Source organism: Condylostylus longicornis, unplaced genomic scaffold (genome assembly GCF_029603195.1).
Source record: "Condylostylus longicornis isolate FDR11 unplaced genomic scaffold, ASM2960319v2 ptg000004l, whole genome shotgun sequence".
NCBI lineage: Eukaryota > Metazoa > Arthropoda > Insecta > Diptera > Dolichopodidae > Condylostylus > Condylostylus longicornis.
Genome location: NW_026577973.1, coordinates 6,299,181 through 6,326,571, shown reverse-complemented (window position 1 = coordinate 6,326,571; position 27,391 = coordinate 6,299,181). Strand labels below are relative to the sequence as shown.

Sequence of the window (27,391 nt, the reverse complement as noted above, 5' to 3'; positions counted from 1 at the left end):
AATTTTTCTATATTTTTCATTTTCAAAAATAAAGAAAATTAAAAATTTAAATTATTCATTTCTCGTTTTGGTTTTTCTCTATATTTTTCCATCTTGTACAATTTTTGTAAAAAATATCGACAAATAAATAATAAAAAGCATTAAGAAAAAAACAAATATTTGAGAAGAACAACTTTTTCCCTATTTATTATTTACCGTTAATGAAAAATTAAATGTTAGAACGATCGGAATTTTCCTATAATAAAAAAAAAACAAAAGAAGAAATATGGGAAAAAGGGAAAAAATAAAAAGAGAAAGAAATTTTAATGAAAATTCAAATTACGGTACTCTATGATAAAAATCTTGTTTTTCTTTCACTTTTTTATGTTCTTCATATTTTTGTTTTTCTTTTAATAAATAACGGTATGAAGAAAAATGTTAAACAAAGAGGAAAATTGAAAAACAAAAAAAAATTATTTTACCATTCAGCAATTTGAATTTGAATAAAAGTAAAGTTGAACCGAAAACTATTAGAATGCTTTAAGTTTTTCTTTGCAAAAGTTTTTAATTGCATTATGCAAAATTTTAGGATACAAAAATTAACATTGCAGTTGCCTTAAATGCCTTATTTATAATACAATTATTTAAAAAAAGGTGGCAAAAATGTCGTTTTGATCTTGGATTTTTTTCCAGACATTGGCCCAGTACTAGAAAATTTCTAATTTAATTTGAGTAATTTAGAATCTTGTTACTCTTGGAAAATAATAATGGTTTTGAAAACTGGAAATCATTCGGCTTGTAATATTTTAGTTGTAGTTTTCAAGTTTTATTACCCATACAAAATGGAGGATCGCTGTTTGCGCTTCAATACCTAAAACTTTTAAAATAAATCCGAGTATTATAATTGATGAAGGAAATTAATAATAACAGAATTTTTTAAATTACTATGTAAAACACATTAAAATTCAACAAAAATATTATGTACATTTGGTATTAAATAAAAAGAAGGAAAAACAGAATGATTCTTTATTAGGTTTTAGAAAACGTTCCAGTTGAACATTTAGAACCAAAAATATGCGATTATTAAAGAATTAAAAGCACATTTTTTTGTTTTGTCTTTACAAAAACATTACTGTGTGCTAAGTATTAACACGTTCACCACAGGAATTTTCATCTACTTTTCTTTCTTTAATTTTAATAAATGGCAAAATTTTGTAAGGATTGAAGATGCTCAAAGAGAGAAGAAATTTTTGGAATTTTTTTCCTATTAAATTATTTTTATTTCATTTTTCATCCTTTACCACTAAAACAAAATGATAGGGTGTAATTTTAAAAAATGAACTAAAAAATTACGATTATACCTGCAGGTGTATCAACTAATTTGCCTCTGCATCTTTTTTTCAAAACCTTTTCAATAGTGAAGTAGAACATTTAAAAATTATTTACCAAAAATATCTTTGATAAAACTTTTGGAATCAGATTTTTCTCCATTTTCTGTTTTAAATCTCATTTGAAGTTGGAAGGCAAATATGAACGGCAAAATTAAGAAAACCGATTTTCTCCAATTTTTCTGGTAACCGATTGTTTCATTTGATACCTCAAAGACCCTGATAATTCAGTTTTAATAAAGGAATATAAATTTTGCAGCAAATAATAAAATCACATGAATTTTTATTGGACACCCTGTTAAAATCTAGTTAAAATGGTATTCAAGTAAAATAGTTTTGTCCCTAAAAACTTTTTTTTTTTTGTAAATTTTATTCTCACTGTAGAGAAATTTTTCAGTGCAGGTACTAGATATAATGAAAAAGAGAAGAAACTTTAGAATTTTATTTTATGAAAGGGTCATGGATGGAATTCCTTTTTGTTTTGATTTTATTATTATTATTATTATTACTGTTATTTTCATTTTTAATTCATATGCACGCCATCTTATCTGCGGATAAGGAGTTTATTTAAAGTATGCAAAAGTTGAAAAAAAAATTCTTTGGTATTACAAAACAAAAAGGAGGAAAATATTAAAAACTAAAATGAAAAAAAAACTTATTATATACAAATATGTACGCATGCATGTATAAAAAGGTGTAGAAGAAATTTTAATATATGCACGTGTGTGTGTGTTTGTTGGAATATTTTAGTGAACATTATTTAATTTGCCCGGCAGACAACAATGTACAGAGAATATTTTTTAACAAAATATTTTTAAAATTTTTCATAAAAGTCACATTTATTAAATTTATAGTTGCAAATAAAAAAAATTAAACCTTTTTCTCTGTAAATAGTTTAAAGTAAAATAATCTTAAAGCTAAATATTTTCTGAAAACTCAAAACTAAATTTCATATTTTAAACCACTGTTCTTTAATTTTTGCATCTATGATTATTTGGTGTTTTTGTATGATAATTTGCAACCTTGAAATGGAATCTAAATATCCTATTTAGAGTAATAGGATATTTAGATTTCATTTAGAAATTAGTGGATTAAGCAGAATGAAGCAAATTATTTCTAAGGCAAATAATATATAACAACCGTATTACAACAATATGGCGTACAAAGGAAAATTATTGTTTACTATAATCCTGAATATTCATAAATAGTAATATAAAAATAGAAATGTATTGTTAACTCGACAAGAAAAACGTAGGTACCTACCTGAATTTTTGCAATTCCATTTGCTTAATGTAGACTAGCGACACGTTAATTTTTATTGAGATTCTCTTGGAATCTAAACTTCTCAGCTTTTAAGTAGTAAATATCGGAAATTTTAAAACGTGATTTTGATCTAATCCAAGCATGTTTACTGAATAACTAAAACAATACAGCAAAATTAATTTATATTAAAAAAAATATGGCGATGATGTTTGACTTTTAAATTTCTTTACTTGAAAATCTATTCTTGTGTGATTGTTTCGTACTACATACAATGTAACTTAATTCTTTACCAGAATTATAAAATTATTCCATGGTGTGTAATACACTCTTCCAATAACAATATTATTATTTGACCAGAAAATTTTAATAAATGTATTCATGTACGTACAAATTTAGAATACTTTTAAACAAATTTTGGTACAAACTGAAATTTAAATAAAATGGGCTACTATTTATTTTGAAATTTTACTATTTATAAAATTTACTATTTTAGAAATGGAAAAACAAAAACAATTTAAATTTTGATTTTGTAATTAGGTAGATTTTAAATTTAAATATAATTTCGCTATACTTGATACTGTAGTTGTGTGTCCTCACTCATTGCTAATGTGTAAGTGCACACAACTTTAAAACTAACAAAGTAACTTTACCTATATTATAGAGCCATTCGAGCTTATATACATACATTGTTTTTTAATGTTTTTTTAAAGATAATCTTCATTGCAATGGAAAAAACGAAGAAGTTTCTGTGAATTTTAAGTTGTGAATTTTTAACTATAGTAAATGTCAAACAAGTCAAAAATGTTACATTTAAAAATTCAGTGTTTTTGGATTTATTAAAATTCTTAAATGAAAGTTTGTACCACTTTTTCAATGCAGTTATAGGTACATACATACATGCATATTTATTTTGAAAAAATGTAAGTAATTGTGAATATTTAACATTTAAAAATATTTGAAAAGTGGTGAACGTACATAAAAATAATTGGCGCACCTACATAACACATAATTTAAGAATGACTTTTGTGTTTTTATTTTCGTACGAACATTTTTTAAAGGGTATTATAAATTAGTCTTACCGTTTGTAACGCTTAGAAATAATGCTCTAAGATATAGGCATGAGTGTTTTAAATTGGCGTCGAGTTTTGAGTCGATTTAAGTATATCCGCCCGTCGTTCTTCCCAATGATAACTCATAAACTAATTTCCCTGAGCTCACCAAATTTTCAAAAATGATTTATTGTAATAAATTATAAATATTAAAGTACGTTATTTAAATTGGATGCAAGCCTACAACTTCAAAAGTCAGTTTCCTATATTTCAGAAATTGTTCAAGCTATAATATAAAAACTTCATATGATCAAATTACATTATTGGGGCTGTTAAGTGTGATAAAAATCATTCAAATTTTTTGACTCTTTGAAGTAGCTGCCATACAAGTTCAAAAGTTATTAGACTAATCACCTCAGAAATTATAGAACCTACATTATTTAAAAATTAGTTGAAATTTTTTTGATCTGTGATGGTAGCTCAATAAATCATTTGATTGTATGTTAAATAAATTATGGAAACCACGGTGCATTAAAAGTTTTTGAATTTGTATGAGTGTGGTTACTGTCATTTACAATATGTATATTAAAGCACTATATGTATAAAAAACGTCTGAAACATTATAATAATTAAAATATAGCACTTGAAGTCATTCATTTAAGCAGGTATCACAGAGTTGTTACACGCTAAACTCAACCTATTCTCGTTTTAAATATTTTTTCAAAAATATTTATGGAAAAATGTTTCACTATATAACCATCCATAATACCTGAATTTTATAATAATGCAAATTTTTGTCCCAAAGGTATGCAATGTCAGAAAAAAATTCACTAAAATATGAAATGAAATTAAGAATTTTGCTGATAGAAGCTATGTGAATAAAATTATAAAATTATATTTTTATGAATTTATTATAATTTTGTTGTGCGCACTTATGGTTTTTGTGAGGATTTAAAACTAAATTTTTACATTATTATAAAATTTCAAAATGAACCGCATATAATTTTGAAATCAAGCAAAAATATAATTGTTGCCAAATAGCTATTAGGAATTTTATTGAAATGGGTTTTAGAAATTCTCGTATATTAAAAATTATAGATTGATTGATTTTTTTATTTATAAAAATGAATCTATAGATTTAAAACAAAATTTTTATCAAAATCAAAATTTGCTGTTTAAAATTCAGATATTTGAGTTTTTGGTTTAAATAGTTCATTGAAACGGGATGTCTTAAAATTGTCAACTATATAAAGATGAAAATCTTAATTATTACATGTAATTCCCCATATTACAGGACTTGTTTTTGTTGAAACAATATTTATTCTTAATACTACAACATACTAGATAAAGGGCAATATTAATAATAACAATTGCTTATCGTGATGTAAGTGATTTTAATTTTACTATGGAACAAAAAAATGTTGTTACTAAGTAGCTACATTTAAAATCCGGATAATACAATAGAAGAGAAATAAAAATAAGATTTCTAATGAGGAAGAATTTGAAATAATTTAAATAGTCTCACGTGAGTTTCATAATTTAAAACATATAGTCTTAGTCTCTAAATTATTGTTAAAAATATGATTAGTAACAATACGATTTTATACTATAAATTCGGCCCCAATTGAAAATTCTGTTGCATCACAAGTCAAAACACTATAATAAACTACACTTGTAAGAAATTACAAAATTTAATTAGTATAGAAGTTAGAAATTAAAAACAAAAATAAAAGTAGTTTTTGAAATATGGGCCAAGAAGTGAAAATTTATTTAAAAATATTTCGATTATTGTGCAATTTAGTTATTTCAATTATACTGTTATATAGAAATGTTTAATAATTGTATAACAATCATATATTTTAATCACTATCAAACTCAAGAAAAAAAAGTGTTATACTCAATATATTTTAAAAACCCAATATTATAAATAATATTAAAATCAATTTTGTTAAATTAGAAAATAAAACTTTTGATTTGCATTATTCTGCAGAATTTCAATGTCAAAAGTTTTATAACAGAACATAAAATAATATTCTTATATTATTACAGTATTTATTTTATAGAGCATTTTATAACAAATGAGCACATCTTCACATATTTCTATCTTTAGAATTTTTAAAGTACAAGCCTTTTTTTTTTGTTATCTTTTGATATTATAAAAATTTTCAAGAAAAAGCCTCAAGTTATTTATACACTGATTATTTCGTAAAGAATTTTTTAAACACTTCCTCTATATAATAAAAATATGAGAGAAGAAAAAGGTTACAAATATGCTAACGTTACCCTTTTATATTCAAAAAGAATAATTTTCTTCATAATTTTCGGAAAGGGAAAAAGTAGGAATGTTTCATAAAAAAAAAACAAAAATTTTTTTTTTTTTTTCAAAAAATTTTTTTATGTTAAAATGATTAACTCTTTCCATAACTTATTCTTTTCCCATTTTTTTGTTTTTTATATAAATAAAAGTCCTTTTTTTTGAATTTTATTGTAAACTTTGAAAATATTTTTCACAGAGGAAATTCGTTGTTTCTTTATGTAAAAAATGTGGAAGGACCGTTTATGATTCGAAGAAACCGAGGCCAACAAAAATAAAAAAGAAAAGGGAAAATCACAGAAAATACTGGAAAGTTTAAGAATTTTGAAGAGTTGATTTTTTTTTCAAACAACTCTTTTGTAACAAAATTCGGAAAGAGAATTATAAAATTAAAAATTTCTATTTAAAAATAAAAAAAAATATCCTTGAACATTTTGTTATTTTTATTGCAGATTGTTGGAAATTCTTTTTTTTTTATTTATGTTTATATATTTTGTTGTTTTAGAGCTTCTACATATTTGAGAAAGTGTAACAAATCGATTTTTATGAAATTTGGTAGGTACAGGCTGATCATAATATAAACATCAAAAAGGTTTTAGGTCATGGATATAAAGACTAAAAATATACTTATTTTTTCATTATGATTTTGCACAATTTTTTTTTTTATGATTTTTATTTAATATTGAAGTTTATTAAACATCTGTTCTTAGATAATAAACTTTTTTTTTAAATTAAATTTCATTAAAAGAAATGCTTGTATAATGGTTTTAAAACGTTAACAATCTGTTTAGAATATGATTGAATTTAGTAAAAATTTTCTATACATGAAATTAAAATGGAAGGATTAAGACCAGCCGTCGGCAATGTGCGACCCATGGGTAGCATGCGGTTCATTCAAATTCAAAATGCGACCCATAACATAATTAAATTCATTAAGGGGTGCATAATTAAATATGCATCCTTTAATGAATATTTAGTTCTGGTTTCTCATTGTTAATTTATATTTATAGATATATGTATATAAAACTTGTACAATATATTTTACATACATAAGTTAGCAATATCTAGTAAGAGTATTTATCTGCAAATTATTACTGGGGTCCTAAACACAAATTCAACTATACTTCCATTTTACCCTAATATAATATGTATTAATTCAGTTTGAATTCACTTGAGTTTACATACAGTAATCGTGTATCTGACCATTGGTGCAGTGGTTATGGCACCGGCCCTTTAACCGAAGGGTCTCGGGTTTAAACCCTGGTCAGGTCACTATAAAAATTATATTCAATATTATTATAACTTAATATGCAATATTAATAAATTTATACAAGTAATTTACAAATATTCATAATATGCGATACTAGAAAGACTAAGAAAAATAAGCAGTAAAATATTAATTAAAGGAAATATTTAATATAAATAAAAACTACGGTAGGCTAGTCACCTACCTAGCTAACTCTCTATGACTATAGAAACTAGGACATGATAGATATCATGAACTAGCCCCCTATGCTCCTTATAGGAGTGAAGAAGGAAAAAAAAACAAAAAAAAAAAAATCGTGTTTGAAACAAAACTTTGTATGCATAAGTAGAGTATTCTTGCCTATAGAATTAATTTAAAGAATTTGCATTTAATTTTAATTTTATTGCTGTTATATAGAATTTTTCAAGTACAAATAGCTTGCAAATGATTTAACTCTAGAATTAGTATACCATTTTACTAAATATTATTGATTAGATTCTATACCATGTTTCTTAATACAAACATAAAAAGTATAGAATTAAAAAAAAAATTTAAAATTAAAGAATAAATAATATTTACAAATAGCTACTAAATAAAAAAAATTTATAAAGTCTAGCCTATAAATAATAAAACAAATTTTTCCACAATACTTGCCATAAATAATGAAAACTTTTAAAATCAACAATAAACACACGACAAAAAATTATAAAAAATTTTCGCTTTGTAGTAGAAAAACTAAAGTGTAAAGCTAATTTGAAGCGATAAGTCAATAGACGGGTTGAGATATTTGCCAGATTAATTATAATATTGTTTTACTATATATATGTACAGTTAAGTAATTTGGTATTATAGCTTTGATGTTGCCAAAAAATTACAAAAGTTCAGTGTTTTAACACCCTGAATTTTAATATTAAATTTCGGAAATTGGTTGTTTATTTCTCTTTATATGCGCAAAAATGTAAATTTTGCCAATAGTAAAAGTTCAGTTTCTGCTATCTGATTTTTCTTCTTTCAAAAATGTGGTAGTTTCTTGCAATGTGAAACGAAACTTACATGTAAATATATAAAATATCAAAAAATCTGCTGAATACTTTCTTTAAAATTATTAAAAATGTAATACTAGTCCGTTAAAACGTGTACTTTCAAAGGCTTAAATATCCAAAAAGTTGATCAATCCGTGACACAGTCCAAATAAACTCAAATATAAAATTTCATGAAAATCAGTTTAGTCGAATTTGAGATAAACAAATGAATACAGACAGGCCAACAGACAGACTAACCGACATTTATCTAAATGTTATTTTATATGAAGGCAGGAAGGGAATCGTAATAGTTATTTACGACTTAATTTAACAATAACTACCGCCTTTGTTGTATGCATAACTTTATTGTATGCAATGTTGTCGGTTGAAACACAAATACAAACTTATGCGTGTATACTCGTACAAAAAATTATTTGAAAAGTTTTCTTCAATATTAAATTTCAATAGAATACTTTCTATTTTACTTAATTTCACTATGTATTTACAAAAATGTCGCTGTTCAATATGATATAGTGAAACACTCTATAAAATATACAAATTATAACATCTTTAATATCAAATTTTTGGGGCATAATTTAAAAACTACAAATTACTACAAATGACTTCCCTGTTTAAATATATGCAAATTGTGGAAATTAAAAAAAATTTAAATTAAATTCTAGTGAATTACAAAATTGTAAAAACGCTTATTATAAGCTTTATTATGTTACATATTGTTTGTTCCAGAGTATTATAAAATTAATTTTGCATTTATAACGTTAAGATTTCTTAACTTTTATACATAAAACGTATATAAATTCACTGCCGCTTTTGGAATTAATAGCAAAGTTTTCAATTTTGCCAGTGATCAATATAGTTTAATAAATTGTTATTCTGAATTAGTTTTATTCTAGATATAGTCACCACATTATAAGTATCTCACAGTTGGCCAAGTTAGTGTTATACATTGTTCAAGCATCAAAGCTAATAAAATTTTTTCTTATTACATATTTCATTTGTCATTTTAAATTTTGATTAATAGTTTATTTAGTAGAAATAGTAATAATATATGTTTACAGATGAAAGATTAAGTTCTAGTATACTATTTTAAAATCTGTACAAAATATAAATGGTCGAATTTGTTATAAATAATTTCTATTGTAATGTAGATATAGATTAAATGAAACTGAGTTGACTTTCCATATATGGGACCAGTGAATTTTAACAATTTCAGATAATTTCAGATTATTTTAAAATTCAGTTATTTTGCAATAATAAAAAGGATGACTCGTTAACAAATGAGAATTTCAGAGTTTATTCAAAGAATATTAATGCATTTTCAAAATGGATTGATATCTTATTAAAGGAGCCTTGTGAACGTATGATAAATTTGTGTAACATATTTAAAAGCATTAATAAAAATTCGTTTTATAAAACATTATTATAGTTATATTGTGAGAGCCCGCAAATGAGAATTATCATTGTCTTTGAAGAAAATGATTTTCAAGGCATTAAAAATTTTTACAAGTTCCTATATTATTATTTTAATACCAATTGCATTTTTCAATCTAAAGTAGGAATTTGTAAATTTACTTATAATACTGAAAATTATTTCGAGTCGAATGCTTGTACCAAAATATTATAAAAGAAATTAAAAATAACTTTTTAATTTAATAAAAATTGTATAATAAAGAAACCGATGCAGAAAGTACAAAAAAAAAATGCTTTTAAATATTAATTTATCTTCAAGTGTGTCTGGATCTGAAAAGCTTTAAATCAAAAATAAAAGAGAAAAAAAATTAAAACAAATTTTACATTATATGGAAATATTTAATAAAAATATCTAAATCACTTATAAACTGCATGTCCATATAAAAAACTCAAACAATTTGGATCGCATTTATTAAATAAAAAATTTATACTATTTAAAATATTGTGTAATACAATTCCAAACCGTGTAATAGAACTTGTCTAACTTACTAACGAGATTTATCTAAAAATTGTTAATTCATAAAAATAAGTCTAATATTTTTTTCTTTATATTAACATTGAAAAGTACGAGTATAATACTCGTACGTCTGTGGTTACAAATAAAAACTTTCTAAGTCTTGTATTATTATTTTCTTATTTCATTACATATTTTATTTAATTCCGAAATTACGGAAAAAAATTATAAGTTGTTCGAAACTTGAATTGAAGTCTTGACATAAAGTGTGTATTTTGAACTTTAATATTCAATGGAGTTATTTGATTATCATCATCTTATCTTAGCCTTTCTGTTTTTTTTTTTCTTCCTGTTGAAATTGCTCCTCATTTCCTTAAGGTTAAAATTTCTTATTTCTAAATAAGATTTTTAAATAATCTTCTGTGGCTTGTTTTTAATTGTGCATATACTTAGCTTCATATAGACGATCAAATTGTGATTTTCTTGTGCATTTACTGTCGACTAAGCACTGGCGAATAAAATTAATACGATTTTTGTTTCATTCTAAAGGTTTTACAATTGTCATTGTTCCTGTTTTCCATTAACAAGTTTAATTTAATATCATTTTAAATTTGCAATTGTTACGATTTATAAAGGTTTCAAATTACTGTTTTCCAAATATGTACATATGTATAATAAAATGATGAAAAAAACACAATATATAAAAATATATTCCACCAAATGTGCGGAAGTGTAGTATATTTGAATTAGTTTATGTAAAAAGAGAAAAAACGTCACAGATTTGTACATGATTATAATAAATGTAGAAATGATCGCTAAGATTTTTTTTTTAACCTGGTGAATATTTTCAATTTAAATATTTGTATAAGCGTTAAGAAGCGTTAAGTGTACGTATGTTTGCATGTACGTATGTTAAGTTGATTATTCATATAACTATACTAATTTCAATTTGTTTATAAATTTTTTATTTTGTATCTTTTGTTTTTTGTTTGTTTTTGTTGGTTTTTATTCAAAGAGGCTTGCGTTCTGAGAGCTTTATTACTTCATTATGACAAGGGAACACTACTGACTACTTATGTACAAATATTTTTCATCTTAAGCTTTTTCTTATACATATAGTTTAGGTCTCGTTCTTGCATTTATTTTTTTTTCGTATTAATGTATTATTAGCAGAGATTTGTTTCAAGTGAATGGGGATCACTTATAAATAATATTCAACGTTATTATAGTTTATAGCGGTGGCTGCGCCACATCTTTATTGTTTTTTTTTTTTATTTTTTTTTGCATACCTATACTTAATACTTACTTATTTATTAGTGGACTTTAAGACGACAACAAATTTAATAATACAAGAAAAACAATATAGTAGTGATTAAATTATAAAGCAAAAAAAAGAATATACTAAAATATATAAATAGTGTTTTGGAAAGAAAAAAATTTTATTTCATATTAAAATATATGAAAAAACAAAAGAATATATTAGTAATTAATTGTGATTATAACAGTATTATAAATGGATCCAAGATTAATACCATCATTTCGTCGTAATAGCACAATTCTTGTTAATAGTCTTTGTAATATACAAAGAAATCGTAAATCAGATCCAAATACTTTACCAGAACAAAATGAAAATTTTCTATGTGTACCACATCCAAATGATATTTTAATAAGAGGTTGTAAGTCGCAAGAATTTCAATCAACTGATCCGCAACCATCATTGAAGAGAATTGAATCATTTACATCATTATCAGTGCCAGAAGATTTTAAATTTTCAAAAATCGAAATAAAATTATTACAATCAAGATGGTTATATATGATAATATGTATAATATTTACAGCTATATCGTATATGCAATGGATACAATTTAGTATAATTGCTAATTTATTAGTAGATTTTTATAAGGTGTCATCAAATGCAGTCGATTGGACATCATTAGTGTTTATGATTTGTTATGTGTTTTTGGTATTACCAGTCTCATATTTTCTAGATACAAAGGTAAATTTTTTCAGATATCTAAATATTTGTAAAATTTTTTTTATAGTAATTCAAATTTAAATACATATGGTATTTTTTATATAAAATTTTATACAAACTGATTGCATAATAAAATTAATTATTACATATGAGGCTAATTAAAATTTTCTAAAAATTTCAAAGTAAAAAAGCAATTCACTTGTACATATGTATATCAAAAACTTTTTGTGGAAATACTTTTTAATTTTTCGTTTAATAGTAAGAAAGAATAAAATATTTAGTTTTAAAATTTTTTAAAACTTTAGATTTTCATATTAGTACTGCGGCGTAATAAAAATTTGAACATTGAACAGAGTAGTAAAGTATGTATTTCTAGTTAATTGAATATACAATACGAGTATTTTCAAAAATTTTATATTAATTCGTTTCTTTGTAGTTTGGAAGTTTATCGACAACGTGAGAATCCCCACATGATTTTTCTTGCATATACCTTCTTGCAAGCCCCGAAAATCTCAATTGAGGTATACTTCAAGCATGTGAAAAGTGAATTTCTGATTTTCTTGAAAAATTTTTCAGTTAATTTCATTGGCAAACACAATTCTTTCAAATATTAAGTTTCAATGAGTTCCGTTAATGGGTTTCTTAGATATGGTAAAATGTATAAAATTTTCCCATCGTGGTTTCCGTGGCATCGTTTTCGAGCCCTCATATTCTCAAAAAATTTGGTAGTTCATTGTTTTCTCAACTATTAAAAATAATTAAAATATTTAATCGTAAAGAAATCGATAGATTATTTTCTTAAAAATATACAAAAATATAAAATAAAAAGCCCAGTTACTGATAGGCCTTAAAGGTTGATAAATCCATCATGTGGTTAAGATAAACTCAGATATAAATATCAATTAAAATGAGAACGACGAACAGATAGACCGCTTTCTAAAAATAGTTTATTAAAGATTTTTTAGCATGGAAAATCAGTTTTAGCAAACAACTTTTGCATATTCTAAAATTCTGAATACTCTTGAATCAATGAAATATTTTATGCAGAAAGTAAAAATAAGCAGGAGAGAATCATTGTTGCAGGAAAATTTTAACAAATTTTTACTTTCGAATAAATAATTCAACTACTCATTATTACCCAGTTTCCTCCATAAAAATTTGTATATGTATTTAAAAGTAGATGCTCAGCACTTAAATTTAAAATACGCGGTACTTCGATTTACTTTGGATTGTATTAAAAGTGTACAAAATATGCACATATGTATCCAACACATGTGCAATTTATAATCAATTTAAAACCAATTTATCTTATTAACAATGATTAAAAACAAATTACTTTAAAAAACAAATACTTTTTTCTTTTATTTTAGAATTCAAGACAAACTGCACTTTATGGTTGTTTTGGTACTGCATTAGGATCATGGATTAAAATGTTTGCATTAAATCCAAATAAATTTTATATACTTATGATTGGTCAGACAATTGTAGCAATATCACAAATTTTTATATTACAAGTACCGCAAACATTATCAGCAGTTTGGTTTAGTCCAAACGAGGTTCGTAAACAGTTTATATTATTATAGAAATAAGTGAAAAATCTAATTGATTTAATTAGGCTTTCACAGTTTCAGGTTTGGCTGCATTTGGAGGTCAATTAGGTATTGCTTTGGGTTTCTTTATAACGCCATGGCTTGTTAAAAGAAATGGTGCAGCAACTGATATTAGACTTGGTATAGAAAATATTTGCATTTTTACAGCATGTTTATCGACAATTATTTTGGTGATTGTATTTATTGGTAAGTTTAGGAAATAAATTAAATAATATACATATAAAAATCTGAACTAAAAAGTATTAGTAATCAAATGGAGAAAAATCGGATATTAATTTGATTGATTAAATTTTTGATATACGTACATGAATTTTAAAGTTTATGAAAATTTTTTCGTTAACCGCGAATTGAATTTTTATATATTACTTTTAAAGGATAGGTAAAACAAATGAATGATTATATATCACTGCAACGTCTTCAAAAATATGTGCCACATTTTGTTTATCACTTTAAATTAATTATTTTCTGAAAATTTAATGTTTAACAGTGCAGTGCACTATCAAGAATTATGAAAACATAGGCTCAAAAGAAGTCGGCGTATATTTTAAAAATTACGTGATTCATTGATTGTATATACATATTATGTACACATAACCGTATTTATTTAAATTTTGGATTTAATTACACAAAACTCAGGTATTTGCGTGTAAAAGACGTAATTAAATGCAATGATTTTTTTTGTTTTTTTTTTTTATTTTCGTTTAAGTTTTGAATTTCATATTCGAATATGCTTAATTGAATTACATAATTTTTATACGACCCCCCCGCACCATACGATTTTTGACTGAAAATTGAACAAAGAATTATCCCTGAAATTATTTGCCACCTTATAACAAATTTTATTTAAAATAAATTTAACATTTTGAAAATATTGAATAGGGAGTTTTTCGCGAAATTGTTCATTTTTATCGTAAAATATTACATAAAACTTTGAAATATTGGGTAGGTGCAATGCTATAGGTATTTCCGATTTTAAAGGAGAGCAAATACAAAATCGGTAGTCAATTCCACCTTAAAGCATAGAAACTTCAAAGCTATTTTATATAAAATTTCCTACATATTATGTACATAGTTGCTTTTTTTTTAAATAAAATAAAAGAATAAATAATTTATCATTTCCATTATTTGTCATGATAATTTTTTTATTAAAATTTTTTTATAATTAATATGTAATAAGAAAAAAAGATGTTGCCAGTTATCTTACGAATATTTATTTAGTTATTTACTGGTTTTAATAAAGGAACAAATACTACGAATGTTGCTTCCATAAATAGACTATTTAAATTACTATTTTTAAAATTGGATTTTATTAAATTACTTAAATGTTTATTTTAAAAAGAAAAATTATTATCTTGGGGGATTAAAATTGTAGGCTATGGAAAATTTATTGTAATCAATAAAGATTCTACAAATATCATTATCTTAGAAGGGACTTCTGAAGATATGAGGTAAAAATATATCCGAGCTTTAAATTTTTGTCAATATTTGCGTCAAATATTTAAACTTTAATTTTGTATTTTTAAAATATAAATAAAGTAAGTTTATTTTCTCAAAACAAATTAAATATTTTGAGAAAACTTACAATGGAAAATTACTGGATATTTCTAGTTTATGAAAACTGCAATAGAGCAAAACTAGTTTCAATCTTAAATTTTGTTTAAAAACAATTTTGAGTTTTATTTTTGATATTAAATTTAATATACAAATAAGAATTTAAGAAAAATTCTAAGAATGACCATTTATCTTATCAGTTTGATAATTGAAACTAATTTTTAAATGCTGAAAACATTTGAAAACAGCAGTTTTTAAATGCTTTTTTGGTTTTATGAATTTGTGGTTAAAAAATTAAATTTAAATTGGCCACGTTCATTTAACTTTGTAAGCCACTAATTTGGCTATGTTCATTACTTTTTCTTAAGCAATCAGGTGAAAATAATGAAGGTTATTTAAATTATAAATGATTTTATATTTCAAATAGAAATTATTGACATTACAAATAAATATTTAATAGGAAACTGTAGTTAATTTTATATTTAATAGGAAACTGTACTTATCATATAAAATCTGGTATAATATGAATGAGTCGTACTATTAATAAGTCAATAATTTAATTGAAATTGAAAATCCACAATTATTAAGTTAAATTTAAAAAGTGCAAAGTCTTAATGTGGATCAAAGAGAAATCTTCTCGTCCTTCTTGTCTTGTTAAGTTAATTCTAATCTTAAACTCTACTATTTATAATTAACTATTTATGTGCTGCGTAAAACTCGTCATTTCGATAAAAATAACAATATGGTAAATGAAATGGTAATAAAAGACCTACTCACCATAAATAAAATTTCGGTAAATGGTGCTCAGTTCATATTTTAATTTTTTACATATTATTATCTTCTATATAGACATAAATAGTCCCCGGTGATTTTTCCTTTTTTTTACAAAATATAGAGTGAAAAAAAATTTTTTTGGGTTGACCTCCCAAATGAGTTTTAATTGGTTTTTTCTAAAGCCTTTTTAAAAGAAAATTGGAAGTCAGATCAGCCAATCAAGGGGAATAGTAAACACGTAAATGCTCACCCGAGTGATTGTATGAAATTCTAAATTTTAAAGTTTTGCTTCTTAAAATGTGTAAAATTTAATTTGAAATTGTAAAATTGAAAAATGTTTTTCAATATTGGGAACATTTACATATTTTATTATAAAGCTCAAAGATTTCGTAGTAAACAATACCAATTCCAAAATAAAAACGAAAATTTTACATAAGAAGACACTACAAATAAATATTTAACGTCAATTCAAAAGATCAGTTTTTAGTTAATGTCATTTACATCGGGGTTATAGCAGGCATTTTGCCTATACATACATGTACTCGTATTTTGTTTTAATGTCTATAGATTTACTATGACTAACAAGATCTTCGACATTACAGTCCTCATATTATTCATATTCGACAAAATACATCACGCTCATCCATCGTAATTATTTTCTTCTTGACATTGGTTTTCCATGAAATTACTGAGATATGTCATTTGCTCTTCATATGACATCGACTTTAAATTTTTTGAAGCCATTCTTCTTATAAATCAGCAGCAATACTATTAATTCACTTTTTTTGCAAATTTTTGTTTTTTGGATCATAACTCATAATTGATGCTGATTGATAAATAATTTGTTTCAAAAAATATTTTTGAAGCTTCAAATTTCACTCTTTTAAATTGAAAGCTGCATCAAATATTGATTTTCTAAATTTTTGTCGCATCATGAAATATATAGGATTTAAATTTTTTTCTTTCAAAAATCTAATGAAACTGAAAAATTGCTATAGACCCGTTACATATTGCTTGTCATAATGTTTCACTTTACTAAAATTTCATGAAAACCTTTAATAAGAATTAAATAATAATAAAATGCATAAAATTCTTTTAAAATTGCAAAAATGATTCAGAACAAAGAATATAGGCAAGCAACTACTTACAGAATATCGATATTGTAACTTGTATTAGTTAACCAGCTGACAAATAATGTGAGAGAAGGTGTTTTATTCTCTATGAACCCAAGGGTTAAGAAAATAAAAAAAAATCTTTTTGTTCAAGGTATTGAAAATAATGTTCAAATAGAATAAAAACTTGCGGTAGAAACATTTTGTTCCAATAAAATTTATAAAATTCAAAATTCATTTACAAATTGATCCAAATCCATCCAAATTGAATCCAAAATGGGTCACATATTTTTTATTTTATCAATAATTGGTCTTTAATTTATTCTTGTCAATATTATTCTTATATTATAATGCTGCATAATGCTTATAAAATTTATAGAAAATTCAATTTTTGAAGGACTATCAATAATTTTCTGGAAGATTAATTGCAATAAACTACTCATTATAAATTTTCTTTGTTCGTACTTATAAAACTCATACTAATTAAACTAATAATTAACGTTCAAACATGCATAAAATTTTGATGAAACAAAAAAATAATTATTTTAATCATAAAAATAAAACGTTTACGAACTTTATCAAGGTAAAAACAAAAATTTAAAAGTTTCTCCTTTATAAACACCTCGTTTTCGTAATTATGTCTTGAATCGTGTTAAATTAAATAAAAAATTTTTCCAAGATTAAAAAATTATGGTAAAGAAAAAATAATTTTTTCGCTTTTTCTTTAAAAAACTTTTCCACTATCATTATTTCATAAAAGTTCTAAAATCTTTAACAAATTCTCATTTTCTTTTCATTTGTTATAAATTGCAATTTTGTTTTTTTTTTCTTTCGCTTTTAGGATTTAAAGGGAAACCTAAATATCCACCATCAACTGTACAGGCAATACTTAGGACAACATCAGTTCAAAATAAAGGTAAATCTAGTAAAAAAAAAATTTAGATGCAATAAATACTGTTAGCAAAACTATTTTTTTTTTAATTCTTCTATGAAAAATGAAAAAGAAAAAGTTTTCCATTGCAGTAAATTTTTGTTTTTTAACCTATTTTTATTTATTTAATTTTTTTTTTCTTTCAGATAGTTGGAAAGCGTCATTAAATTCATTGAAAAATAAAACTCTTCATCTACTTTTGTTGTCCTATGGAATTCATACTGGTGTCCAGAATTCATTTTCGACATTATTAAATCAAATAATTCTAAATTATTTCCCGGTAAAGAATTTTTTTCATTGATATTAGAGAATTTTTCTCACAAATTTGAAAAAAAAAAAATTCTGGTTATAGAAAAAAACTGTCCAGTTTTTAGATTAACAATAATTATTTTTTGTGCCATTTCTAAATTCAATTTTTTTTAAATGGAAAATTTGATTTGAATACTTAAAATGAAATTTTTACTAAAATGAAAGATCACAAAGTAAGTTATACTTACAAAGTAAGTTAAAATTTTTATTTTAGTTCAGGCTAAATAAATTGCGTTTATTCATGAAAAATTAGAGTAAATGAACCGTTTATAAAAAAAATTTTTGGATAATACAATTTTCTACGAAAATATAATAATATGTAACTGAATATTATAGTGTTCGTATAGTGTTCTTATGTATACTGAAATTTGGATTCCAAGGTATATGATAGTATATAACGTACTTCGCACTTTCAAAACTTTGAAAAAACAATTCTTGAACAAATTCTATTTAAAATTAATTAATTGTTATAAATGAATAATTTGAGACCTTTCTCTAAGAGTGCTCAGTAGTATTCCAAGCAGTTCCTTGTGTCATCATGATAACATTTCATATTATGGTTATTAAATTTTTTTCAAAAAAGTTTATTGTGACTTGTCGTTTTTTTTTTTGAAAAATTGTGCTTTTCAATTAACAAACAAAAACGTTTAAGCCATCTATTTCATAAATGCCCTCAAACCTTAATAATTTTTTTTGTGTCAAGGATTTAAAAATCGTGCATATTTGATTTTCACCTTTACAAGCCATAATATAAAAAATTTACATAATTGAACAGAAATTATGCAGAATTCTTTAAATTTTTTTAAAATAGTGCCTATATAGAAATTCTACCCCCCACTTCTGAAATTTCATTTATTACTTTTCGACTTGCAATAAAATGACGACTTGTAATGTCGACACGAATTTTTACCAGATCTTTCATTATGGTATCTTTTAATAAATATCCTGAAAATTAAATTTTAAAAATGCAAAAAATAAAGTGTTAAAATGAAAATACTCTCAAAACTTTATGAAAGTTAATTCTCCTTTAAAATCAATTTCATTGAAAATGTTAAGGCAATCATTTTCTTTTTGTATTTTTTCTTGTTCTTTGAAAATTACTTCTCATACTTATTATTTTTACACACGAATTTTTTTCCTGTTATTTATCTTTGATTTTCACTTCCATTTTTTTTGCAATAATTTAAACGTCATCTGTAATTTTCTGTTTTTTCTTTTTTTTGTTTTATAATTTTCCAGAACAGTGAACAGGATGCTGGTAATATTGGGGCTATTTTAATATCAACTGGACTTTTTGGATCATTAATTTTTGGTTTCATTATCGATATGATGCAGCAATATAAATCCACAGCATTATGGGTTAGCAGATTTTCTGTTGTTGGAATGATTTTTTTTTATTTAGCATTGGAATCGAAATCGAAAATTTTATTGTACATTTCTTCAATGATTTTGGGGTAATTATATAAATTACATAATATTTATGAATATAAGTATGTATATATACCTACATTATATATATATAATAGACTATATACACATTAAAATCTTTTTTCATTTTAATTAAGTTGATTTTACTTACATATATATTATGTATTTAATTACTTTTTATGTACACCGTGTGCTCTTTTTCAAAAATTAATTGTTAATGTCCATTTGTGGTATACCGGAGAGACGTGTACACGCGTACATATATTTTATATCTAAAATGTGCATAATAAGTAGCAAATAATGTGAAAATTCATTTTTTTTGTTTCTGTTGAATAATTTTTTGGTTAAATTACGGTTGCTGTTACTTTACAAATATTTGAAGATTGAAATTGAAAAATGAAAAATTTCGTACCTAATTAATGTTGATATTACAATTCGATTGTTATTTTAGTGATAAAATGTTTGCGATATTCTTAATTAAATTTGTGCTTCTGACTAAGCGTAAAATTCGGGAATTTAATGATATTAGTATAATAGTTTTAAAAGTGTCACAATTAATAAATCAAAAAAAGAAAATAATTGAAAACCGTAAATGGATTGATGAAACCAAAAAGTATTGTAAAATTTTAATGAGATTACATTAATTTTTTTTTCTGAATAAATTGGTTAAATATGTGGACCTCATTTTTTTTTCAATAAAAATATTGAATTTCCATTAATGAGATCTGTAAATCCCAGCGTTCTGTAGACTCGTAGATATTATTCAAATTTATTCGAATGTAGCAAACTAATGAGTTTTTATGGAATTCGCTATAGTCCAATTAAATGACGTGTATAAAAAATTCTTGATACTAATGCGCTTTACAATTTGTTTTGGGGTATGAAGGAGGAGCATTTATGATCCTATATTCACAAGTTATAAGTATTCCTGCTCAGAATCGAATTACCATCTAGTTTCGTCCAACCGTTTTTTGTTAAAACGTTCATTTGATAACAAAATGAATTAGAGATTTGAAATTTAGCACACAAGTGAGAAAATTATTTCAATAAAGAAAGTTAATTTAGAAGAGGCGGGTATTTATATTTTGACAGAGGATAATATTAAATGTTTAACTTTTGGAAAACAAACTACTCGTATTATGATATTAATTATAATGACAATGATTCTAAGATTGAGTAAAAAAATATGTTAAAAAACTTGACTTTATTGATTCAAAATTTGGCACTATACCAAATGTTTATTTAAATGTAAGTCCTAAATATCAGTTTTTTCAATTATACATAAAGGGATAATGGAAATTTTATAATGTTGGTTCTCATAATATTTTTTATATTGTTTTCAATAATTAGTCTACGTCATTGTATGATTGTAGTATACAAACTTAATACTACAATTATTATAACACTATAAATTTTGATTGATTGTAAACAATCAGTATAGTGAGTAATCTTGAGTGCGATATCACTACAAGTTTAAGAAAAGTTTTTCAAATTATTATTTAAAATTGAATTTAAAAAAATTAGCGCTATATTAAAGACCAATATGTTCACTGAATTTCGTCTTGGCAAAATCATATTTATAATTTTCTGTAAAATATTGTAAAATAAATAGCAGATTTTTTTTTCGAATAATGTTTACACAAATTATGCGATGAAAAAAAAATTTCTTTTCCCCCAATATTTACGTTATTTTATAGTCACATGACATACAGCTACTATAGTCATGATTTGTGTATAAAATTTGTGGGTAGGTGTGAAGGTGTCAACTTCTGGTGGAATATATGTATGAATGTAATATTTGCAAAGTAGAATGCTGTGTGAATTTTTAAATTAATTTTGGGTCAAAATAGTAAAATAAAGGTAGGGTAGGGTTTAAACAGGAATGATTTATTGTCAGAATGTTACGAAGTGATGATTTTAATTTAATTATTTTTTTTTTGTTTTTATAATAAAATGAAGAGTCGGTAAATTTTATTTTTTTTGTTTTTAGTTATGCCAATTGTGCATTTTGAATTTTTTATTTTAAATAACAAATTGTAAAATTATTGCAAATTTAAAAAAATTGTATTTATTTTCTCGGAATTGTTCAATATTTACCGTAAATTAATAATTTATTCTGTAAACTTTATTGACCTAAATATTTAATATTATGGTGCTACACATGTAGTAGTGATGAAATTTATAACAGTTAATTAAACACTTTTTTCAATTCGTGTATAAAAAATATAAAATAAAATTATAATTTTTTATGAAAGAAGTAACTTTCATATTTTTTATTTGTTTAAAAATTTCGTTTATTTATTTTAATATTTTTAACACAATTTTATTAACACAATTTATGATTTTACATCATTCAAATAACAAATATTGTTATATAATAATTTTACAAGTCCTCAATATTAGTTAAGATGCAGTAATATTACATATTATGTACATATGTATGTATTTGGAATTAAATTATGATTAAAATAATTCGTAGTGAAGAATTAATTGAACAAATTCAAGTACATGAAACAGAATTAGGTTTTTTTTTTTTATTTTAAGCGAGTAATAGAAACTTCTTCATACTGAGTGCGATAGGATCATATAAATTCGTTAAATTATTGCGAAAAATATATGAATCTAATAAAGTTTTTTAGAGATTTAGAATCTGTTGTTTACATATTTTAAAACAAAATTTTGTTCAAATTTATTAAAATGACTATGTAGGTCAAAGGTCTCTTTCAACTTAAAATAACAGAAAATCTAATTAGTTTCATAATAAGAAAAACTTATTTGTAAATTTAATTCCTTATATCGTAAATATTTTAATTCCAAATTTAGTCTTTAGTTAGCAATTGTTAGTTCAATTTAGGTATTTTTTATAATTTATTCTATACATTTCAAAATTTTACATTACACGTCAAAATTTGATTAAACAAAATATATGGATAAAAATCCGAATTTTGAGAATCTGTGATGTACAAAATAAAACTTTATATTTCCTATTCAGAATTACATAGTTTTCGAGACAGAAAGCTAATAATATCCAATTACGTATTCATTATAGAGATTTACAACAAAATCGTGTATTTCACTTTTTTATTCACATTTTTGCTTAACTTTCAATTTAGAATTCCGGTTGTTCATTAGTGGAAATGTTATGTTCCAAAAGGATTATACATATTTTTTCAATTAGATTTTATTTTTTTTTTAAATATCGATTAAACTTGTCAGCTTTAAAAACAAAATCAATGAATGATGATTAAATTTTACATTCACTCATTTTCTTAAGTAAATAAGCGAAATTACACGATATGGAGTTATATAATATACAAATAGCTTTTAACTTCAAAACCCTTTAAAAATGTCTGTTTCAAAAAACTATAAAAATTTTAATTACGTCAATAAGGCCTTCATTATACCAATATTTTATCCCTCAATATATCATAATATTTTATTACATTGATTATCATTAAATACTCACCATAGTTAGGATTTAATCTCATATTATAGTAATGAAAATATTGCTTCGAATTAACTATATTTTAGAATTTTAGAATTTTCGTTTTTTAGGTCTGTATACCACATCCAATAATAATAACATATAAAATTACTTTTTTGGTATTGTGGTTAAATTTTCTTATTATAATTTATAGGATTGTGATTGTCATTCTTGTTGCCGTTGTTAGTTTCAAAAGCACCATACATGGTATCATTACACCACATAACCACAATTTATATAATGTTGGTTTCAAGTTTTTCAATTGCTCTATTTATTTTATTTTAATTTTTATTAGAAATTGCTTGGTTGGTATTTTGGGTAAAAAAATTTATTATGGATTTCTATGAAATTAAAAAAAATAAGTAATTTGGAAAGGTCATGTAATTTAAAATTCATTTAGGTAGAACAGTTCACTAGCGTTCTGATTTTTGATCCAACACAAACTTTCCAATTTTTTGATTAATTTTGATTGAAAAAAGTAAAAGGCGGTTTAAGCAATAGGATTCTGGTTCATTCTTTTTCTTTTGTTATTTTGCTAAAAATTTTTAAACTTGAAATGATTCTTGAAAATAAAATTTGTTGCTGTTGAAATTAATTAAAAAATAATTGTATTATGAAATTTATGTTTAATTTTCATGCAAGTAAATTTAATTTCAATTAAAAATTTATTAATTTATGAATTTTTGCTATTTTAGATTTCTTTTAAAGCTTTTAATCCAAATTTAATTCAATATTATGTACAAAATGAATGTATAGAAATCGTAGAATCCATGACACTTATTTCTTATTAATATTATTTTTAACAGTGTTACAAAGAGACAAGGTAAAACAATGCACCGATATAGTAACATAAAAACAGATTTTGTTTTATATTTTTATGTTACTGAAAAATATCCTGTGGTTGATTCCTCTTTACAAAGAATATCACATTCTCCAGTTTTTTATAATCATTTTTAATGTTTACAATGTACTTATGTGAATCTGCATTAAATTTTAAAAACTCCGCGTGTAAGGTTTAGTTATAATTTTGTCTTAACATTTTGGCAATTTACAACTTTTGAAATTTTAAATGAATATGTTAGACTTAATTAACAACTTTTAAAATTTATAAATGGAGGAGTTAGACACTATAGTGTTATATAACATTGTTTGTTGTGTTTAATAAAATAGCTTTTTATATGTGAACAAAAATCACAACAAAACTAAAAATTACATAATATTATTTTTTTTATTCTTAATCCAGTGATATCGAATGGTTTCAAAATATAATTTAATGCAATTAATTTGTTTTATTGACCTCTTCATAACCGCATATCATTGTGAACACATTACAATACTGTATTTGCTTGTAATCCACTTAAAATTTAAAAGAATTGAATATTTAAGTGAGAAAGTCTTAAACAAATTTTCCGAGATATTTCTCTCTTACGAGAGAGATTTCATAGTGTTTTTTATTACATATTTAGTTTACAAAGTTACTTATAATTTAAATCAAAAACCTGCAATATATGGGGCGAAAACTTAAGGAATTTTACTTACCATGCAACTTGAATTATTTTAAATACCTCTTACTTCGAGATAATGAAAACAAAAGACAAAAATTTTAAAATTATTTTTTATGAAAGTAAATTTTAACATAAATTTGCAATTTATATCATAAAAATTAAAATATTAAGATTTAAGAGCATAAGCTATTCAATAGCATACCAATCTCATACAAATAAGAATACTGAAAGGATATTGCAATGAAAATAGTTGCACAAAAAATATCGTTATAACAGTAAAAAAAAAGATTTTATTTAAGTTGATTTCAAACTGTTTTGTAAAAAAATTCATAAATTTGTTATTATAGGTTTACCTTTATTATTGTTTTTGGGTGTGTGCTGGGTATTTTCATAAATCAATAAAGAAATGCAACATATACAAAGGATTAGTTAGGCTCCACATTTTTATATAGAAAATAAATGTTAAATTTCAATTTTTGAATTCATCGGCTAGTTTCTAGTCCATATTTTATGTAACATTGGATTTTCACACAAACCAGTCCCAATTATTCAACAGTAGTCGGTACTGTACCAGTACATTAACACTCAAATTAAGGTTTAGTTTCTGTTTTTTGTTTAAAGTAATTTAATAAAAGGTAGAGTATTATACTACCTTAAATTTGTTTAAAAATCAGTATCCGTTAGTTGGACGAGCCAACTTAGTTTTCGTTTATTCCTTTTTCGTTCCCTAAAATATTTGAATAATAATTTTTTTTTACTCAAAAATCTTACTTTTAACAAAAATTGAAATAAAAACCAAAATTGAAATTTCACAATGCGATTTATTGTTAAAAAGTAAAATATATACGAGTTCATTTTATATTTTATAATTGTATTGTGTGCATAAAATATAAAATTTTTGTTTTTAGGTTTTTTATGACAGGTTACCAAACCGTTGGACAAGAATTGGCACTTGAAATTGAATATTATAATACAGAAAGTCCTGTAGCAGCGTTATTGAATATTTCATCTCATGTCTTTGGTATAACATTTACTGTTTTACTATCATGGATTGAAATGCAGTTTGGGACATGGTTGGAACATATTGTAAGGTTTTCATTTTTTTTTACATACATACTACATATTTTTACTTTTTTTTTCGTTGTAACATTCATTGAAAGAAACCATAAAGAAGAAAGTTTATTGTAATAAAAAAATTTATATTTGTTTTTTTTTTTCTTTGTAAAAAATTTTAGTGCTTCATATTATTATTAGTATTGGGAACAATTTTTATTGGTAAAAGTAAATTTGAAACGAATCGAAAATTTGTTCATGAAGAGATTGCAAATGAAGCTGAAGTTTTAGCACAAATTGAATCTGTACCAAATATTGTAGTTGTACCAGATGATTCAATTGAAGGTAAATTGGTAAAAGGATAAAGGAATTTGTAGTTTTGCTTTGCCATTTCCTGGGAAATTTTATTAAATGTAAATTCTATTAGTGAATATTTAAATTTTTCTTTTTTATTCTAAAAATGTGTATTTTGAGACTGATAAATGTTAATTTAATAAAATTGAATTTATTTATAAGAAAAGAAAATTTAATAATAATAGTATTATTTATATTTCAATGGAGGCTTATTTAAAATACAAAAACAGTTAAATAAAACTGAGTAAATACAACATTTTAAATTGTCGCCATTCAATTTATAATGAATTTATAATGTTGCTTGAATGAGAGTGTGAGAACGTGTTTTTAATATATTGCTAAATAAAAAATTATTATTGACTACAGTTACTACGAGTAATGTAGTGGAAATATTAATATTACATCTCTTGGTACATAATACGAGTATTAGTTTTCCATTCCTGAAATTAATGAACAGTGCAAAAATTTAAAAGATGTATTACAAATATTTCGTCTTAATTCAATGATATTCTGAAGATAATCATTTAGTGTTGCCATCATTTAATTTTTACCATATATAGTGTACATATGTTATTGAAATCATTCAATGCTACGAAAATCTTTATCATTCCAACACATGTTATTTTTAAACTATTATAAATGTCAAACTGGCTTAAACGGCTGTAAGAAATATTAAGATTTTTTCTTCTATTCACTTTTGATGTGCATATTTTGTCATTATTCAATAAAGCAAGTACATTATGTGGTGAAACCTTTAAAAGAAAAATTCCATAGTATAATATGGCTAACACAGTAACCAATTAAGAGTAAAAGTTATGCATTATTTACTTTAAGAATTAAAATTTCAAAAGATTGTTATTTTGATGAAGTATTTAAAAAATGATAAAATTAGCATGTAAAGGCGTTTTTCATTTATTTTACTTAATCTTTTATTAATTCATTTTTGCATACATTTAGGAGAAATACGATTACAGGAAAAAAATATTTTAAAATTATGGTAACGTTTGATGGATTTGGTAATGACACTAGAATAATGTTATATGTTTTTAAAAGATCTGAAAAAATGGAGATGAATAGATGAAGAACAAGCTAATTTACC

At 23.8% G+C, this 27,391-nt stretch overlaps 1 protein-coding gene across 1 annotated transcript; it reads left to right on the top strand.

The window, feature by feature from the left end:
• Positions 1 to 11,719: 11,719 nt before the first annotated feature.
• Positions 11,720 to 26,331, top strand: LOC129612707 (uncharacterized MFS-type transporter C09D4.1-like). The gene is made up of 8 exons (XM_055526466.1): positions 11,720 to 12,202; positions 13,552 to 13,737; positions 13,797 to 13,977; positions 18,070 to 18,144; positions 18,306 to 18,439; positions 19,708 to 19,922; positions 25,794 to 25,971; positions 26,121 to 26,331. Exons 1-8 carry the CDS (start codon positions 11,720 to 11,722, stop codon positions 26,301 to 26,303), a joined length of 1,635 nt encoding a protein of 544 aa, XP_055382441.1. The 3' UTR covers positions 26,304 to 26,331.
• The last annotated feature ends 1,060 nt before the right edge of the window (positions 26,332 to 27,391 follow it).